The sequence below is a fragment of the Ambystoma mexicanum genome, chromosome 7p (genome assembly GCF_040938575.1).
Source record: "Ambystoma mexicanum isolate Mex_15411 chromosome 7p, UKY_AmexF1_1, whole genome shotgun sequence".
In the NCBI taxonomy this organism is placed as follows: Eukaryota; Metazoa; Chordata; class Amphibia; order Caudata; family Ambystomatidae; genus Ambystoma; species Ambystoma mexicanum.
Window position 1 is genome coordinate 602,796,931 of NC_090939.1, and position 19,124 is coordinate 602,816,054.

The 19,124-nt window shown below is 47.9% G+C and overlaps 1 protein-coding gene across 1 annotated transcript in view; it reads right to left on the reverse strand.

The window, feature by feature from the left end:
• Nucleotides 1-19,124, reverse strand: part of CYFIP1 (cytoplasmic FMR1 interacting protein 1) — a 1,181,635-nt gene that overhangs the window by 345,539 nt on the left and 816,972 nt on the right. The window contains 1 exon segment of the mRNA XM_069636612.1: nucleotides 8,422-8,509. Coding sequence (XP_069492713.1) covers nucleotides 8,422-8,509 — 88 coding nt within the window.

The window sequence follows — 19,124 nt, forward strand, 5'->3', positions numbered from 1 at the left end:
CACTTGTGACTGTAGCACTTCAAAGTCGACAGAGCCATAGCCTTGTCGAGGACCTCCCTATAGTTTGCAGGCAACTCATATCCTCCAAACCTTAAGGCTGCAGGAGCCAAGCCCTAAGGTTCAGCGATCCTGGGTCGTGGTGAAGGATTGTGCCTTTTTCTCTGGTGAGAAGATAAGGAACCACTAGTAGCTTGACCGGAGGTGATGCTAACAGGCTGAGAAGGTCCAGGTACCAAATCTGCCTTGGCCATGTCGTGTGGTGGGTAAGAATTGATGCAGTCACACAACACTTATCTGCTTCGTATTAGGTAACCCACATTTTGGTATAGGTCCGTACTACACAAGTTGGTAGTGTGAATGAGCAGCCAGGCCTCAAGAGGGGTACATGTGAGCTGTACAAATGAAATCCGTCAATACAAGTAACACACAAAGTTTTTGTTATAGTTATTTAATTAACACATTTTTAAATAAGCACTCTTAAAAAGGCAATTTGTTCTAAAAAAAAAGTAAATAGATTTTCAAATTACTTTTCAGAATCAAAACAAGTTAGTGGATTATCTTTGGATGTGCTTCTTACACAATTCCTACACCCTGAGGTGACTTCAGTTACAAGAACAGTAATGGCATTTATATATCACACTAGTAAACTTTGCAGATTCTTAGGTTGTGGAAAGGAACAGGTTTGGGAAGTAAAAAGGTTAGACCAGTTTCTCTGTAAATGTGAGGACAACCAAGTCTTCCAACTAAATCTAGATAAGCCTTTCCCAGCAGTACCAGTACACAACAAGCTACCACCTATGAGGGACAAAGAATATCAAAGTCAGAGTTAGACAAATATTAAGGGAACTAGGACAGCCATTTGGGACACAGTCTATGGATCTGATGCACTTCTTAGATCAAGGTCTTGCACAAAGTTAGAGAGGTTCAGTAAAATCACTGTAGGGTCACAAGCTGTAAACTTGTGAGAAGAGAGTTGGAATCAACTCGAAAAGAAAAGAAGGTCAGCAAATGCAATTCCCAAGTGAGAAAAACACGGCTACATGCAGTGGGTAAGTGCCCCAGGCCTAAACAGTACCTATGTTTAGAATTGTCGTCCAGCTGGATTCTGTCTTGCTACAGGGTTGTATACCCTGAGCCTCAGTCGTGGGGACACGAGGGAGGACGTCTGGAGGGCTCTTGCAGCGGTACTTGAGAAGTCGTCAGCAGCTACGGGCTCTTTTTGGTTCAGCAGCACTTTGTGGTTTCAGCGCTTAGCAAATAGCACTGATGCGGTTCACGGATACCGGTTGGACTCCCTGCACTCTCTGTTGGTCCTGCCCTCTGGTGAGAGGACTCTGGATCTGGAGGTGCTGCTTCTGGAGGGTCCTCAGTAGACTCCTGGAGCTTCTAGCCGGATGTTACTGCTGCAGACATTTCACTCAACTACCGACACTCGACCCCTGGCATTGGGCTTCCTAAGTAATGGAGAGGCACAGCAGTTGGGGATGGTGGTCCGGTGTAGTTCGTCTTGGGGTTAGTTGGTCCCACTAACCCAAGGGGAGAAGTCATTCCATCTGGTGCTTCTCTAATGAGGTGAAAAAGGATTTCAGCGCTGCAGCAGGGCTTCACTGGGCAATTCAAAGTTCCAAGAGGTTGCAGCAAGCTTTGTTCACAGTTTCTTCGTCGGGTGTTTCTCTCAGTGTTCAACTCTGCCTGTAGTCCCAAAACCCTCGCCTTTTAAGCAGGTTTCTTCCATTCATGTACAGCCTAGGCTGTACATCCCTCTGCATCATACGCAATGCTATCGGGGGCCGGGTCCACTCTATCTTCAACGCTTCCTGATCAAATACTCTCCTTCTAGACTCCTCCGTTCCTCTGGCACCAACACCCTGAGTGTTAAGCGCTTTGCTAAACAGAGAGCTGGTGGGCAATCACTTTCCTCGGCTGGCTCCCTCTTGTGGAAAAGCCTCCCTCTCCCTCTTGAGCATGACCTCCTAAAGTTCATAAAAAGCCTCAAGACCTATCTCTTTACCTCTTCTTTCTCCTCCTCTTTTCCCTGCTAATCTTACAGCAGTGTGGCTGATGTGCAGGGCCCTTATGTTTGCTCGGGGCCTTGACTCCCCTCCCCCATTGTCGCCCACATCTCTCATCCCAGCCAGTGTCTTCTGCTGCACTTACTTGGGCTTGCCCTACCCATGATTGGTTGCACTTACGCGTCTTCTCCTCCTAGCACTTACCCTGAGCACTTCTCCATTAGCATCTTATCCCTCTGCCTCTGCACTTGCACGTTCTGAACACTCACAAGGCATAGTATGTTTGTCTCCCCTTCCCTTTATTCTCATTATTTGTTGTACTATTAATGCAATTATTTATCCTGGCTGCAATTCATTTTGTACCTTCCCCTGTCCCCACCCTGTTTGCCCTGTGGGCGCTTTGAAACAGTTTTGCTAATTAAATAAGCACCTAATAAGTGACCAATAAATAAATAAAAATAGGCACAGCAGGGTGGTTGCCCTGAAAGGGCAGCCAGCCAGCCAATCAGGACTAATTGCATTCACGCATTCATAGAGGGAGTTACGGGACCCTCCCTCACATCCTGTCCTTCCACACACACTGGAGCCATGGGACGGCTTTAGAGCTGAAGCCTGCCAAAGGCAAGACAAACAAAGGGCTGAAATCTGTCTCCACGCACAGAATAAAACCCAAGAAAGACCTCCCAAACAGAAAATGCCAAAAAAGACGACAGGGGCCATTTTGACAAATGGTTACCCATGGGTGCTGTACTGCAGCTGAGGGATCAGCTTGCGGTAGAAAAGCACAATGGTAGGAAAAAGTAAACCACTGCCACCAGCCATTTAAAATAGTGAGGATAACATAAAAAGTAGGATAAAGGGCTACTAGGTAACCCCCAGCATTCCACATAAGATGGTGTGCGCTGGACCTACAAAGAGAAAAGATAAGTAAAGTCAATTTCACTTTGCTATTCTTGGGAACTGTAGTTCACACAAGAAAAGGTATTTAAACCTTCTGAGAAATCCTTTACATTTCTCAGTGACACTGCACTGAAGGTGCTGTGTGTCACCATACAAAAAGCAGATGCCTATGGAGTTGGTCAGCCTCCAAAAACAGTGAAAAGGCAAAATCCATATCAGGTAAAAACAGATGAGGTAGTGAGAAAAAGGTCTCACTCCAGAGGTACAAAGTCCTAAGTCCAGTAAAAGAGCTGGTGGTCTCTAATGTGGGAGGATTTTAGCCCAAAAATGAAAATTCTCCCCAACACCGGGACAATGAGTATCATCCTGCATTGGCACTTTGAGTGTGTTGATGACTCGTAGCAGGCGTGGCAACGCAGGAAACGCGTACAGAAACAGGCCTTCCCCCAGGCTCCTCGGCTGGTGGAATCTGCTGGCAAACTTCTTCTGACATTTGGAGTTTGCCCCCATCGCAAACCATTCGATCTGTGGCCTGCCCGACTTGGCGAATATGCGGTCCACCTGGTCCTGCCACTTGTGGCAGGAGCGCAATTCCCTGCTGAGGGAGTATGCAATGGTGTTCTCGACTCCCGCCAGGTGAAGAGGAACATATCTTGTCCGATGGCTCAGCGCCACAAGTCCTACGCTTCCTTGGAGAATGGGGATCGAGTGCCCCCGTTTTTTGATGCACAACATTGTGGTGGTGTTGTCCGTGAAGATCCTCACCACCTTGCCCTTCACAGATGGAAGGAATTACTTGAGGGCCTAGAACACTGCCCGTAGCTCCAGGCTGTTGATATGGAGATCCTTCTCCTCCGGCAGATACAGGCCTCTGGTGTGCAAATGTGGACTCCACAGCCTTCCAGGGAGGCGTCCGTGGTGACTGTCTCCAGGTATGTGGGGTTTTGAAACCCTGTGCCCCGGGTGATGTTGGAGCAGATGCCCCACTGTCTTATCGCCCGACAAAAGCCTCATCGATTGGGATCTTGTCTGCAAAGCTTCCGGACACCTGTATCCAGCGAGCGCTCAGGAAATCCTGAAGAGGTTGTATCTGTAACCTGCAGAGCCAGATAAGGTAGATGCAAGACATCATGCTGGACAGCGACTTGATGGTTTGCACCAAGGTGGACTTCATTGACAACAGCTGCTGCACCTTCCCTTGAATGGCTGCTACCCTCTCTCCTCTGAGGGCAACGCCAGGAAGGATACCGTATTGAGTCTGCCTCCTAGGAACAGCGCGTTCTGCGATGGTGTCAAGCAGGACTTTGGATAGTTGATGGAGAATCCCAGATCCGTCAGCAGCTAGATGGTCACCTCAGTCTGTCCGATTGCCAACTCTTGCAAGCGGGACCGGATGAGCCAGTCGTTGAGGTACGGGTATACGTGTATACCCCGTAGATCCAGGTGGGCCACCACCAGTGGCAGGCACTTTGTGAACACCCTGGGGGCCGATTTCAAGCAGAAAGGTAGGGCCTTGAACTTGTAGTGCTGTCCCTGCACCACGAAGCATAGAAACATGCAGTGTTTCTTGTGAATGGGGACGTGGAAGTAGGAGTCCTCCAGGTCCAGCAACATCAAGAAGTCTCCTTTTTCCAGTTGGCCGAGCACGTGTTGCAACGTGACCATCCTACATTTTTGGGACTTAAGGTATTTGTTCAGATATCGCGGGTCTAGAATGGGCCTCCAGCCCCCGGTCTTCTTTCTGACCAAAATTTATCTGGAATAGACTCTGGAGCCCCGGAGTCACTGGAGAACTAACTGTATTGCCCCTTTTTGTAGCATGGCCCGCAGATCCTCCAAGAGCAGAGGGATGTGCTTCTCCTGACGGGCCACTGAAGAGATCCGTGGGCACTTGTGCTGAAACTCTAGGGTATGCCCTTGGGCAAGAGTGTCCAGCACCCATCTGTCTGATCTTGTGATCTTTTTCCACTCGCCTGTGTGCACGGGTTGGGGCCCGACGTCCTGGTCGGTTCAGGCTTGCTTTGGTGCTGGTGTCCTGCCCGGTCGTCAACGGCGATGCTGTCCTCTGTCACTGTAGGCATGGAAACAGCCTTTGTAGGCTTCCTGAGTCGTGGATCGACTTTCCTCGGGAGGAGCAAAAAAAGAAGAGCGGTGCTGCTGGCTGGAGGGTGCGCCCAGGGAACGGCCCGTCTCCGTATCCGCCTTGACCTTCCCGAAAAGGTTATCTCTGTCGAAAGGCATGTCCATTACCTTCGCTTGGATCTCCTGGCGGATGTTCTTGGCCTTTATCCAGCCTTGGCGACAAAGGCCGACACTGTTCCCAATCTGCTCGAACCCTGTGTCATCAATGTCCAGCCCCACTGTGATGGTGTGATCCGACACTATCTCTCCTTCCTGGTTGCAACCTCAGGCACGGATTCCGGCACCCAGTACTTCTTCTCCAGCCTATCCCGTTAGGCTGGAGCCGTGCAAGGGTTCTTCAAGAGGGCCAGGCCCTGCTCCCACACATCGTCCAGAAAGGACATCGCCATGATTGTCTTCCTCTTGGCCTTGTGCCTCTGGTACAAGAAACCCTGCTTCTTGGTTTCTTCAGGCACAAGCTGGAATAGCTTGGCGGCTCTTGCGATCATGGAATTAAAACAACCCCACCTCATCCGGTCGGGACGCCTTAGGCCGAGGAGACTCGCCGCCTGCTGCGGCGATGTTGTTGTGGCTTTATCCGTCCCCGTCCCAGTGTCTGGTGGGGGAGAGGGCCGTGTGTAAGGAAACCAGATCTTCGTCGTCCGTGGATGAAACCTCCATGGTTTGGGCCACGGCCTGGGACTTATCTGGGGCCTCCTTGCTCCATCCCTTTTTTCCACCCTGAGGGGCTCTAACCAAGTTCTGAGACAGTGTCCCCTTCTCTGGTGTGCCAGCAGACTTTGCCAAAGTCACTGCAGCGGTTTCACCACACCTCGGAGACAGGTATACTTTCTGCAGTGCAGGGGTTACCTTCACAGGGTCAACCCCCTTAGCCTTCATGAGAGCAGCCGCCACAAACTATTGTCAACGAATCCGGCTGGCAATGGAGGAGGAGGGTAAGGTCGATCACGCCTTGTCGACCGTGGGATCCGCAGCAACCCCAGAGGACCCGGACTTGCGGTTCTTGGCCTTGTACTTGGGCCCCCCATGGCTGAGATGCCCTCAAAGGACTTAGAAGACTGCTCCTTGGACCGGCCGGTCCTGGGTGAGGCATGACCCTGCTCGGAGCACGGGGCAGAAGCATTGGTGTTCAGCCACGCCACCAGTCTACTGTACCCATCCTTCGTCATCTTCTTGTAGAAACAGGGGCATATCTCGCATTCTACTTCCTTGTGATCTGGATGCAGGCAGAAGAGGCATTGCAGGTGCTTGTCTTCAACGAACACGTTCCCTAGCCCGCACTTGGTGCAGGACTTGAAGGGGGATCTTCCTTCTCTTTCGTCATGGTCAGAGGGCGTGAAGTAGACGCAATGGCCTTCTGGAAACTTCGATCATCTTCTCCCTTGAGGGGGCGCTGAAATTCACAGACAACAGATCAACGCTGTCAGCAGATGGAGAAGAGAGCACTCTGGCTCTTTTCGAAGCAAAAATAGAACCCCTTTCAGTCGAAAAAAAAATGAAAAAACAGAAGTAGCATGCAGAGCAAACTCGAGGACTCCCAACACTGAAGCGTGCGGTAACAATCGGAAGATGGCTGCCAGAGAAGAGGCTTAGGGAGAGGACTGTCATTGGATGGGGCAGTATGACCCAGGGGACAGTGATTAGTTTAAAGGAAAAATACAATTTGTAATTGAAAGTGAAACGTTTTTTTCTTTTACTGAGGATTCCCAGCATGACGGGGAACATTCATGAGCATGTGAATCCATGCCAGACCCCATGCTGGAGTTTAATTTCCCATCAAGAAACTGGGCAGCCACCTATAACCAGTCGCCCGGGGGCCCAGACATGAAGCCTTGGTTTAGATTCCACTACAGAAAGTCAGGCCCTGGTAGCTGCTGGACAAGAGCTTGCACCAAATGTTGTTCAATAGAGACAAGAGGGACTTAAAATCAGTTTTGCAACCCAGCCCTTCGTACCCCAATCAGAACAAACAATGACCCAAGGTATGTTAGCACTGTTGGGGAGAACTGCTATCACTGTATGTTCCGAGTTGAAGGTCCACTGGTTGCAGGTGCAGAGGATTCGTCAGGTGTTAACTGACCGCTGGGTCCAGCATATCAGTGGTTCCACCTCTTGTCAGTACCTGATGAGTTGGATCCATACCCAGAGGAATTTGGCTCTAGTTGAAGGTAGGGTTCTGCCACAAATCCCACAACATTGGAGGACCGGCTGGACTCTCAGCCAAGATTACCAGTTTAAGTGACCTCGCGCATGGTTTGCAGGCAGCAGGACTAAGCACTACAAAACACAGACTGCACCATGTACCAGATGATCTCAACTATGTCCATGTCCAAATAAATGGAGCAAACCGGTTTAGCACCAGTTCTGCTGCTTGTGTAATAGGGAAAAGAGCAAACCTTTGCAATAGGCCAAACACGAAGCATTCTTATTTTGTACAATATATGCAGTGTAGCATACTAAGACATGTAGTAAACATGTCTTTCTGTATAATGCAGCAAACATTGTACAAAAAAAGAAGATCATGGAGTAAAATTAAATGTACTCAATTTATGGCTCTGGTGCAAATGTTTCTGTTTGGATTTGTGTATTGTGCCCCTTAACAAGACCAAACCAATTCCTGGCACACACCGGACCTGCTTACGGCTATGGAATAAACCTATATGCCATTCCCTGCCATGCGGTAAAACAAATAAGTCGTGCAGAGGAGTGCCCGCAAAATGGTTAAAGAGAAGGTACCACTGCCAGTCTGGACTTCGAGGTATAGAAAAATATCCTTAAGTACAAATGAAAGGTAGGTAGAAATAAATGTCCCCTGCACCATCGTCCTTTGCTATAAATATAAATCTGGGGATGGGGTAACCCCCACACTTGCAGTTTTAAGGACTGACCAGTGCCCACATAAACAATGAGTTCAGCCAGGGAGTGAGTTTGAAAAATACTCCACTCGTAAACATCAGTACAGGAACACACAACCCATCTACAGATGCTGGTGGTCCATTAACAAAGTTGGTAAAGCTGTAAAAAGAAAAGATTTTCCCAACAACGAAGCTCTGAGTCCTGACCATCCTGCTTGAATTCCACAATGTTCAAAGCCACTGTGCACATATATATCGGAACAGACAAGGTTAACTGTCATGTTGGTATAACAAGCATTATTTGTAACCAAATTCTCCCAAATGTTTGCTTTCATAGTGCTTCAAACCTTACATTCCACCTCACAGACAATTCTGCCAGGTATAGAATTGACCAATTAAATTAACAATATACAGGAAACGATTACATTTTTACATTAGGAATATGCCCCTAGAACAACCTTTTTCATTAACGAAGACAGTGCACAAACAAACAGGAAATAAAGAAAGCTCACCTTTGATCCATGAAGATACTGAGGCTGTGCGTTAGGTTGCTTATCTCGTTGAAACTCCTGAGAAAATGGCAGTACAGTTCTAACAAATCTGAAAGAGAAAAGAGAACATTTTATATTGTAAACCCACAAAGCACAGCAAGTCACATACTCTTTAGAGTATACCTTGAGATCAAAGAGGTAACATTCTTCTACAAGGAAAAAAAGGCATGTTACTCTTCCAGTGTTAGTAGTACTCTAAATGAGGAATGTGCTCAGTTTACAAACACGAGAATTATAATTCCTATGGAATATCCATTAAACACTTCAAAAAAGGTTAAACGTTCAATACAAGGTCCCACGTGCCCCCACACCAACATCAAAGGCACCCCGTCATTCTGCATTTTTGACCCAATTACACCCAATTACCAAGCCTGGTTTGTACGTCCAGAAATCAAAATGTAGAAGACAAGGAATTTAGCAGAACATCTCATAGGGATAACTAATGCAACTTGACAGACTGTCCTACTCCGAGAGTTCCTACAAGGAACAACTACACCTTAATGAGTTCTTTGTAATAAAATGGGCAACTCAAACGGCGTAAAAGACAGATGCCCTCTCTCTGGCAGCATTCAGATTACAGAATAGTGATTTTAAGGGACTATGTGAAAATCATGAAAAGAAGACAAAGCATACATCTTGAATTGAAGTTGAATGACAAAAGAAAGAATGAATATCTATTACATGTAATGTAGAATATAATTAACATTCTAAACTGAATTGTTAATGATTCACCTAACCTCTACCCTGATTCCCTCTACACCTTCAGAACATGTTTAAGAGAAACTTCGGGACAGGTGGGAGGTGACCCCCCCCATTTCCACACTCTACAGCGTTTACACAGGGGGTTCTTGATAGGCATATAGGTAAAGAGACCCATGGCCAGAAGAATAAATTACCTTTAGGTAATGACCTCTCTCATGTATTAGTCCTTTCTTCCACAGATGCCTCATCTTAGAAATATATTTTCTCGCGCCAGCTGTCTTCAGAACCTTTTTCAGTCACCAGTGGGTGCCATGCAGTTCTGCGTTGGTAGATTCCAATGTGCGAGGGGGCGTGGCTTCGCACTGTGGGATGGCAGCCTAATCCAGAGCTCCCACTCCATCATAAATATAACAAGCCAGAGGGGCTTCGAAATACATTTTACTGGCAACCTAATCCCTACCCACCTCACACTTCTGTCCCTTGTGTGCTCCAGGACCTTCGTGGGTGCGCCAGTGGCCTTTTCGCACTGAGCATCCGGGAGGCCTCGACGTAGCAACTTTGAGTTGCAAGGGAGCCACACTTTCTGTCAGACGTCAGATCGCGTCAGGAGTCCGACGTAACCTCCTTTCTTCCCCAAGGTATGACATTCCTTCACAACACAGGCAGCCACTTTAAAAGCCAATAGTTTCACAGAGCACAGACTTTCTCAATTGGCTTATGCAATCTTTCTTTCTTGTCCAAGAACTTTTATGAACTGAAGGGTTGTGGCGCCTCTCCTTTATGAAGTAGCAAAGTTTCCCATTTTATTAGCTGTGACATGCACAATAGCCCTTCTGCAACAAACCTTGCTTTTAAAGGCATTGTAAAACGTATTCTAGGGGCTGTGGTTTGCTCTGCTTCATTTGAAGTAAATATATATACATATAAACTGACAAAGAGGCACAATAAAGCAACTTTTGACATCTGCTTAAATCGATATCGATAACTAATAGATGTTATCACCCACAATTGCTTATTAAATTAATAACCTAGGAAACTTTAACCAATCTGTTTGTTAAAAGACACAGCTAACTGGTGCCTCGGTCGGTATCAATTTTTTGGCTGCAATTTTAGTTTGTAGTAAGGAGATTTTATCCAGAAGCGCCTTTTGGAGCACCAAGTAATGTCTTTAAGGCAACTAGCTGGGGGATGTTTGTGATTCAAGTTCTCGCAAGATGGCAAAGAGCTCTCTAGTACTTGAGTTTGCGTTTTCTATTCGCTCGTTGTACATCAGACATTTGGCTTGGACTATGCCAGTTTATACATTTTGGAAGCGGTGGTAAAGTGGTCTTTATTGTCAACTGAGGGAGTCTTTTTCGATGTAGACTCTGCTGCTCCCTTTGTGGAGCCTAATGCTTTGAGGATAGGGGTGCACCAAGAGTTCAAATGAGCTACTGGTTTAGATTTATGTTTGATCAAGGAGGCTATCTTGTCGATGACCAGAAGTAGAGTGTGATTGTATATTTCTACCATGGTGGACGGAACCTTGGATGAATGCACGAGTCTCTTTAGGGGTTGAAACAGCAGGAGCATATTGGCTGGCATTATATTTCGGGCATTCCATGAGACGGTAGCCAGTGCCGGTTGGGATGTGGCGCCCATTTGTTTGTTCTTAGCGATAGTAAACAAGATAACATTGTGGTCAGACCATGGTCATGGCACATTGGATAGAATGCTGATGTTTTAGTTAGCATCTGCCAACCAGTATAGCATGCAACCTTTGTAATGAGTAGGGCATGTGATGTGTTGGGTGAGGCCCAATGCTTCAATGGTGTTGGCAAGGGCAAGTGCATTGCTATCAGTAGGATCGTTGAAAGCCAAGTTTACATCTCCCATGAGGATAGTTTGGAGGATGGCTTGGTGTTGTGTGAATTGCTGAGAGATCTTCCTCGAAGGATAGCAGAGGATCAGGCGGTCTGTATATTAAGTGGAGAGTTAGGGTGTAAGTGTTCCATGGGGACAAATTGATTGAAAGCAGTTCCCCTGACTGGAACGCTTGAATGGGGATACTGTTTTGCGATGATGGCCACTCCTTCCCCTTTGGCGACCAATCTATCTTTCCTAAGGATGGTGTAGCTGTCCGCGATGGCAAGGTAGAGGGCTGGGCAGGCAGCAGCATGCAGCCACATTTCAGTAATGGCTATTAGGTCAAAGTTATTGGAAGTGATGAGATTGGATATGTCGAGAGAGTGGGCTAGTATGGATTTAGCATTGATGAGCGCCCCTTAAGGGGTGATGTTTCATCACTGTTTGCACCCAGGATCTTCCAGAGGGCAGGAGTAGGCTTAGCCAGTGCATAAGATTTAGGCATGTTGGCGTCGCTTGCAGGGGCGCCTGAGGCATGGTTGCCAGAAGCGTTGATGATGCTAGGGGGAAGCAGGCTCCGAATCTTCTGTGGCATTGGCAATTACAGGGGCAGCAAGCTCACAGTTCTGCGAGGCACCTACAATTATGCTGGCAGCAGGCTCAAAATTGCATAAGGCGCTAGTAGTTACAGGCTCGCTATCACATATGGTTCTAGCAGTTACAGGGACAGCAGGCTCAACATTACTTGGGGCATTAGCAATTGTGAGGGCAGCAGGCTCAAAATCACATAAGGCATTAGCAATTACAGGCTCAACATCACATATCACTAGAAGTTACAGGCTCAAGGTCACATATGGCACTAGAAGTTACAGGCTCAAGATCATGTATAACGTTTATCATTACAGGGGCAGTCAGCTCCACATTACATAAGGCATCAACAGTTATGCAGGCAGAAGGCTCTGGGTTACCTGATGCATCAAGACATACAAGGGCATCTTTGGCAGTGGCCTTCAAAGTGTTATAATTGATCAAGTCATGATGTAGCGTGGCTCTAACAATGCTGTTTAGTTCATTTTCTGGCGATGTGTAGGCAGGAGCAGTAAAATTGCCAAGAGTGTTTTCCTAAGCTGTGCAAGCTGAGGTGTTGTGTTTGGTCTGGAGGGCGGCGATGTCCATTCCGACATTGGCTATGGGCGAGCTATGCTGATAGCTTTGTGAGGCAGAGACTTGTGGCTCTGGTACCATACTGTTGGTACGAGCGAGCAGAGCTTTGTAAGTCCTTCGGTTGCAGCCTTCAAAGCGCAGGTGCAGGCATTTATGGTGCTGAGCTAAGGGCGGGCAATGAGGAGCTAGCGCGATACTGGGCGGTGGCTCGTGATCCGAGACAAACATTCCTCAGGTGGGGCGGAAGCTGGCAGGCAGGGCTATTTGTGATGAAAGTCGCATGTTTCTCTTCATAATTAGGCATACGTTAGTTGCACAAGGCAAGTTGCGCAAGGATACTAGTGCAGGAGTTTTGTGGCAGGGTATGAGGCAAAAAGTGGGGCAATGGCATATTGACAGTTGTGCAAGCAATGCGACATCTGAATAGGGATGAAGCAATTATTATTTGCGACTGGCTTCCAGGAGCCTGACAGGGCCACGCAGGACTGAAGATTGTCCTTAGTGCGGGTCCTTGGAGGGGGGCCAGCGTTGCCTTATTTGCCATTTTGGAGAAGCCCAAAAGTAGATTGACTATGCAAAGAGCATCAGGATATGAGGTAAATATTTCAAAACCAGCAATCAAAATTGTTTGATGCAGAGGCGCGAATCCAGCAACATTTATAGCAGAACCAGTAGGAAAAGAGGACTATGTACATGATTGCACAATGTATACTGAATTCTATGATTTTCCCAATGTTCGAGAAAATGCCCTAGAAAAGGGGTGGGGGATTCTCTCCATTGACGGTTCTTCGAAAATGGACCAAACGACGGGAGAAAGACATACGGGAATGGCAGTAGTACAGCTAAATAGAAGTAGTGAATTTGAAGTAGTGACCAGTGCATTAGTGGTGCTCATTGACACACTCCAGAGAAATGAGGATATGGAAGTGACAATGTACTCTGACTCCACCTGTGTAAAATCAACTGTAGAAGCAGGATTGTCACACTGGAAAAGGAGGGGTTTCCTCTGTGCAGACGGCACACCAGTGCAATACACTTCTCTATTGGATAAACTCATTAAGGCTCTAGAGCTCCCATTGGCTATCGCTGTGCACATACTAAGAGAGCAGACACGATTTCTCGGGTTAACAAAGCTGCAGACGTTGAAGCCAAAAGGGCAGCATATTTCGCAAACATTTCTGATTTCGAAGTATAAAGTGTTAAGCAAATGTCAGGGCGATGTATGATGGTAAAGGAAGGTTTTAATATATGTTATCCATTATACAGTTAATTGAATTACAAGGTGGAGCCCCTCAGAAAGAGCAAGTTTATGGAAGACACTGGGGTTTTCTTTATCCCCCGCTGAGGCTTTATGGAGACAGGATAGTACTGGAAAGCCAGTTATGCCTCTAGCATTAATAAAAGGTGACGCTGGAGCAGCTTCACTACCCCGCACACACGACTAGATTTAATCTTGCTACCATGATCGCAGAAGATTGGTTCTCCCCAAACATATTAGAACATGTGGCACAGTTTATTGTGATTTGCATTGTATGCCAGAAATTCACAGCACCACACACTTTAAGAACAGTGAGAAGAGAAATCCCAAGACCTAATGTCCTTTTCAGCATCTACATATAGATTATGTGGATATGTTGCAATGGATACAGGTGTATGTTGGGGGGCGTGGCTAGGCAGCCATGGAATAGGCTGTGATCTCCGTGTGCTCCATGATCCGGCGAACTAATCCGACGAAGAAGTGTACATTTCTCTCACTTAAATGTAACTTTAAACATTGGAAAAGGCGTGTGAAGGCACTGGGCAGAACGTGTGCAGGCTGACTGCATGCCCGGAGCTCTGGAGAGTGTGTATCGATACATTGTGTCTTGGAGTTAGCCGCGAGACGAACATCAAGATGGCGGTGGTTGAAAATAAACAGATCCCGAGGGGCGCATCCCAGTAATGGAGTAGCTCCCCCAACCGATTGCTACAGTTGCGGATTGAATCAACAGGGCACAGAAGAAAAGGCTGTGCGTTCGGGCGGCTCCGAGAACAAGGGGCCCTTGCGAGTGCAGCTGGAGCTCCGGTCATCTACCAGGGGCGTTCCAAGCATGCGTGTTACCTGGGGCCCGCCTGCGGAGTGCTAAGGGTATGCAACGCACTGATAACGTGCCTGTTGGCACGGAACGCGTGGAAGCAAGAGCAGGAGGATCGTGTGGGCACCTGGCGGTGCTAGAGACGGGAGGAGCAGCCAAGCCCTGCAGCGCAAAGAGCCGCTGCAGTGGCGAATATATATTGTGACCCGCAGAGCGGATCGAAAACATTTGTGGCGGGTGTCGCCTGCCGCGAACAACTGTGCTGTTAGGCTCTGTGGAGCCGATTTGCACATGGAGGACTGCCACTGTTTTAAAAAAAAGAAAAGATAAAGAACGGGCCCGCAACCACTCACCGGCACATGTGCAAGTTGGAAGAGGCTCAGAGCACACAATAGACTGGGATCAAGTATAGTCCCATGCGGATGCTACTGAACGATTGCATGAGAACGAACTGGCAGGCTGCAAACAACCTGTGCAATTGAGCACTACTGTAACCTTTGCTGTAACACAGGGTGGCTACGGAGGATGAACCAATGGCCAGTTGATGAGCAGGCTTAACATAACGTTAGAGGTACACCCAAATCCTGTCTGTATTGCACGTGCCAACAAGAACTGTATATGTAAAATAAACGTGGGAGGATACAATCCACCTGGAAGCTATTGCACGCGCCATAGCACAAGCAAGTTGGCAGATAGTAACTCCAAGACTTAAGAAACTGGAAGAGCACTGGAAGGGTCACAACAAGAGCGCACAGTCAGACCCAGATACGCAAGAAGGGTGGTGCTATGTCGACGAAAGGGCCAAGAACCAAGACCAAACAACCTACAATGGAGGCTTTTACAAAAACGCAGAGGACCCCTACAATGTTGGCGCAGGGCACGGTCGCGACTCCCGCGGAGGAAGCCCCAGAAGGAGATAAGCATCAGATCCTGGCGGCCATAACGGAGATGAGCGCGAAATGGGGCTCAGCAATGGCGGACCTGCGGACAGCCCTAGAGAACAAAATTGATGCGGTAGGAACTGAACTAACCCTGCTACGACAAGACGTTAGGGCGCTGGCGGAGAGAACAAGTGGTCTGGAAAGCGCAGTGAAGACCAATACAGATGTCAACACAAATAACGCAAAAGAGGTCCACGTGCTAAAACAGCAGGTTGCTAATTTCGAAAATCGTGTGGAGGAAGCGGAAGGAAGGGCGAGAAGAAACAGCATATGGGTGGTCAGCCTTCCGGAGGGGGGAGGAAGGCCAGGACCCCACGAACTACGTAGAGAACATGATCCCCCAGGAGAGAGGAGCAGACAAGCTCTCAGAGGGGTTCACGATGGAGCAAGCGCATCGCGCCCTGGTGAGGAAACCACGACCTGGGGCCCCGCCGAGACCGATAATCGCGAGGATCTTGAATTACAAAGATAAAGAGAGGATCCTGGAATATTTCCGTAAGGGCGGTACAATAGAGAGATCATCCGCCAACATCACGGCATACCCGGACTACACAATGTTGGTACAGAGACAGAGGTATAGCTATGTGGCCGTCAAAAGGAGGCTGCGTGCGGCAGGCATCAAGTATATGCTCCTGTACCCAGCGAAACTGAAGGTGCTGTGCAATGGTAGAGCTCTTTTCTTTGACACACTGGAGGAGGTGGGGTCATGGCTGGACCTGCAGGGTTGCCCAGAACAAGAGGCAGATCGAGATCGTCAGGAGAATGACAATTGGGGAGCCAGTGTCATGGACACAGAGGGGGTAAGTAGGAGGGGGGCCCTGTTATTGGGGGGGGGGGGGGAGTGAGACCGGATGGACGTTATGTAGCCTTCGGGCCATGTGCTCTGCACGGACTGGAGTATAGTGGATAAATTGTATGTGGGAGTTGCATAGTGTTAACATGAAGCGTCATAAAATTGAAAATAGGAGCAACGGGATGGAAGCAACCCACCCCTGAGAACTGGTAGTCTAGTGGCCACTGGGGCGACTTTACCCTACTTAGCCCTAAGCACAGGCTTGTGCGAGATAGGGCTAGATTTGGGGGTGCCTGAGATCCAGGGATGGAGCTGGGCAACAGCTGGGGAGGGTTTTGTTGGGGAAGGGTTGGGAGGGGGAGGGGAGAGAAGGGGGGAGTTGGGTGTGTGTGTGTAGTTGTTGGGAGGTTAAGTTTGAACATGAGCCTACATAGAAGAGCCGGATGGCTGAAACTGTATTGCGCGGGCGTGAAGGATCGGCTGGAGGTTCGAAGGTAGATCTTTAACGAGCGATATTGTGGAATGTCAGGGGACTTAGTTATTTGAAAAGGAATAAGGTCATGTTGTATCTGCGCAGATAGATCTTGCACTATTGCAGGAGACACACGGGAAAAGATGGAGATGGGGTGAAGAAATGGAAAGGGGTTGTGGTGGGTTCGTCATACTCTGCGTTTGCTAGAGGGGTACTTACCTGGGTGGCGCTGCACGTCCCGTTCCAACTATTACAGGAAAAGGCGGAGACGCAGGGGCGGATGGTCCTACTGAGAGGGTTGGTTGAAAATGAGGAGTTAAGTATTGTAAATATATAAACCCCCAACCAGAACACAGCAACATATTTTAGAACGCTGTGCACCAATCTTAGTATGTGTGTAGGTAGTGCGGTGATCTGGAGTGGGGACTTTAACTGTGTAATAAACCCCAAGGTAGACAGATCGGATGGCAAGATTGATAGACCCGCCACAGCGGCTAAAGCATTGCGGGCACTGTTAAGCCGACTTTGGCCTGGAAGATGTGTGGAGAACAAAATTCCCCCAAGAGAGGCAATATTCACACTACTCAGCCCCGCAACAGCTACATACAAGGCTGGACTATGTCTTTGCCACGTCAGATGTACTTACAGAGATTACTCAGAATATAAGGCGAGTGTCCTCTCGGATCACTCGCCACTGGTTCTCGTGTGGCAATATTGCCCCCCCGAGAGCACGGATTCCGACATGGTGCCTTCGAGCAGAACCACTCAAAGACCCAGTTTTTAGAGAAGACATAAGGGTGGAGATTACTAACTACTTTGAAATAAATACGGGTAGCGTTGACTCGGCTGGTACTTTGTGGGAAGCCTTCAAGGTAGTGATGCGGGGGGTGGCCATAGCTACATCAAAGGGCCTGCAAGGCGGGGTCCTGGCTGACCTACAAAGAACAGAAGGGGAATTGAAAAGAGCGTTCAAGGGTGTGAGCGTAGACATGGAGCTGGTACTTAAGCTGCAGCAGGAATGTGCGGAACATTGGGAAAGGCTCTGCAACCTCAACTATAAAAAATATATAGAGAGACAGCATGCGGGAGGGGTTAAAACAGGAAGGCTCTTAGCATGGCTATATAAGAGCGAAACTCCCAGACCCCCGATCAGAACGATAACGAGAGAAGATGGTGGGGTAGCGGACACCCAAGAAGGAGTTAACAAGGAGTTTGTGCATTACTATAAAATGCTATATGGGGCGAGGAGGGCTGTAGCCATGACAAGATAAAGGAAACACTAGAAGATATAGGATTGCCTAAGATAAGTGAAGAAGAGAGAGGAGCTAGATGCACCTATCACTCTGTAGGACTTAGAGGAAGTGGTGAGGCAGTTGCCTACCAGTAAGACCCCGGGGGCGGATGGGATCCCGAGTGAATTTTACAAAGTATATAGAGAGGAAGTGCTCCCTCCAATGTTAGAAATGCTCAATGAAGCGTTTGAGGAAGGACGGTTGCCGGAATCACTCAGAGAGGCGATCATAATACCGCTTCCCAAACCTAACAAACCAGGGCATAGCTGTGGCTCTTACAGACCTTTGTCGATGCTGAACCAGGACAGCAAAATATTGACGGCTGTCTTGGCAAACAGAATGCGAAGACTGATCAGCAAATTAATACACCCTGACCAGACGGGCTATGTCCCAAATAGAAACATAACCCATAATCAAAGACGACTCAAACGGGTGATCGAATGGGGTAGTAAGGCCAAAGGCGAAATGGAGATTGTGTCTCTAGACGCGGTAAAAGCTTTCGACTCTGTCAAGTGGCCGTGGCTGCTGGCGGCCCTGGAGGGGTATGGGATAGGGCCTGGTTACATTAGGTGGGCGGAGATGTTATATGGTGAGCCGCTAGCCAGAGTCCGAACGGGAGCAGTGATATCCGAAAGATGGCAACTTAGTAGAGGCACCAGGCAGGGGTGCCCTTGGTCCCCGATGCTTTACATTCTAGGGTATTACCCAAATTGTTTGTTTACAATTGTTCTAATGAACAATTGACCGAATTTAAAGGGTCACATTTGACCTTTTCACAATTGACTGTGTGCATATATATATATATATATATATATATATATATATATATATATATATATATATATATATCTATCTATCTATATCGGTTTGGTAATATATATAGGGGTTTTGGGGGGTTTGGCGTTGGGTGGGGGAGTTGTGGGGGGGTTTCCCCCCACATATATGTTACAATTGACCTTCACAATTCGGTCAATTGTGAAAAGGTCAATTGTAATTCGAACAGTTGTAAAACGAACAATTTGTATACAACCCATTCTAGCCCTGGAGCCCCTAGCAATATACCTCAGGCAACAATACGATAGGTATTGAGGTAGGGAGGGAACGAAACCGGATATCCTTATATGCAGATGATTTGTTACTATACTTGAGGCACCCGGAAGAAAATATCCAGTACATCCTGGAGGTGATGGAGAGATATGCGGGGCTGTCCGGGATAGCGGTGAATCCTCAAAAATGTAGCATTTTTCCGCTAGGTTGCTATAAGGGAACCCCTGTGGGGCGGTTACCGGTGCTGCAGATACAATGGGAGGTTAGCTCTTTTCGATACCTTGGGATAGACGTGTACCACACGGTAGAAGAACAACATAGGCACAAAACCGA